The sequence below is a fragment of the Camellia sinensis genome, chromosome 9 (genome assembly GCF_055761805.1).
Source record: "Camellia sinensis isolate YWXY chromosome 9, ASM5576180v1, whole genome shotgun sequence".
Taxonomy (NCBI): Eukaryota; Viridiplantae; Streptophyta; class Magnoliopsida; order Ericales; family Theaceae; genus Camellia; species Camellia sinensis.
This window is the reverse complement of record NC_138969.1, coordinates 43,783,752-43,785,458: the sequence shown is the minus strand read 5'-3', so window position 1 is coordinate 43,785,458 and position 1,707 is coordinate 43,783,752. Positions and strand designations below refer to the sequence as shown.

At 42.2% G+C, this 1,707-nt stretch overlaps 1 protein-coding gene across 1 annotated transcript; it reads right to left on the bottom strand.

Moving 5' to 3' along the window:
• Positions 1-242: 242 nt before the first annotated feature.
• LOC114257083 (ethylene-responsive transcription factor 11) lies at positions 243-1,319 on the bottom strand. The gene has a single exon (XM_028196800.2). It carries the CDS (start codon positions 1,019-1,021, stop codon positions 419-421), a length of 603 nt encoding a protein of 200 aa, XP_028052601.2. The 5' UTR covers positions 1,022-1,319; the 3' UTR covers positions 243-418.
• Between the last annotated feature and the right edge of the window lie 388 nt (positions 1,320-1,707).

The window sequence follows — 1,707 nt, the reverse complement described above, 5'->3', positions numbered from 1 at the left end:
GTAGCATTCGTTCCGTTCACGTTGAAACACCTATAACGTGGCGGCTTTTCCAGCCTCGTCGGATTTCGAACCCCTCACGTTTGTCTGTACCCACACACGGACACCTCGTGCATAACCTTACCCTAAAATCTCTCCCCTCTAAACCAAACATACTTCAGATTCCGATTAATCGCCGACCACAGATCAAGTAATACAAACACAAAATACAAATATGATATATATATATATATAGAGAGAGAGAGTTTGAGTCTCAGGAAATCATTGGATGTTTCATTGCAGAAAGGTATTTGATTCAACTACAAATTACATCAACGGCTACATTTTTATCTGTCGAAAAAAAAAAAAAGAAAACGTAGTAGATTAGATAAGTATTGACATCGGACGGTGATCGTCGATCCGTAAAGCTCCGTCGACGTCGTCAAGCGGTTTCCGGCGGTGGCGGAAAGTTGAGATCGAAACCGATAGCTATATGTGGCTTTACACAATCACTCTGAACCCTAACGCCGTGAGAGGCGCGAAAATCAGCCTTCGCCGCCGCCACCGTCACGTGATCGTACCTCCGCCGTTGATTTTGCACATCACGACTACAGGAGCTCAAAATCGAGTCAAAATAGAAGATGCGATTCACCGGTGGCAAAACTCCGCCGTGAGAGAGGCTGAGATCCAGCGACGGAGACGAAGAATCGAGCATCAGACTCGAAGAATCGACGGTACTACTCTGACTCGGACTCTGATTACTAATGTTCTTGACATTCTCGTGCGGAGGAGGAGGAGTAGGAGGAGGAGAAAAATTAGTCTTGGCCTTGGGGCCGCGAAACTCTCTGGCGGCGGCGTCGTAGGCCATCGCCGCCTCCTCCGCCGTATCGAATGTTCCTAACCAGACGCGGCTCTTCCTGGCTGGATCTCTGATCTCGGCGGCGTACCTTCCCCATGGCCTCTTCCGTACACCCCGAAAATGCATCTCCTTTCCGTTCAACTTGACTTTTGCTCCGTCGTCCGCCGCCCTCTCCTTGGGCGCCATCCACTAAGCTTTTTGGGGTGTGATGTCTCTTGAAACAAGAATAGGAAGCGAGGTTGATTATTATATAGAGAGAGTGGGAAAGGTTGGGGGGCACAGTCAACAAGGGATTTGACTGTGATCAGGTAGCAGCCGCCGCCCTATGGGAGCTACACGAATTACGTGGCATGTTGGTTGATCAGCGGCACCATTAATTGATGAGATGAGAGGATTAGGAAAATTTTAAATTATTATTTTTTTTATTAATATACATCAATTAATTAATTTTTTTTTAAAATTAATTAATTTTTTTTCTCTTTCTCCTCTCTTTCTTTCACATCAGGTTCCGTTTGACAAGAGTTAAACGGGATTTTTTTGACTATTTTAGTTATAAAAGACAAAATAAACTATTTTAGCCACAAAAAATAAAATATCACATCCAACCCATAATCATTACATTCTTCTCTCATAAAAAAAGTCAAAAAAATCAAAAAGTCAAAAAATCCTTCCTAAACCAAACTTTTTAGCACAGGCTAAAATAGCCAAAAAAATTAAAAAGCTAAAAAGCCAACCCACTTTCCAAACGGAGGCTCATACACATTAATTAATTATTTTTTCTCTTACTCTCATTTATTCAATTACTAAAATAAAAAAAATAGGCGATGCACCAATAAATCCCAAATCTTTATCTTATGATCCATTTGGTCCTA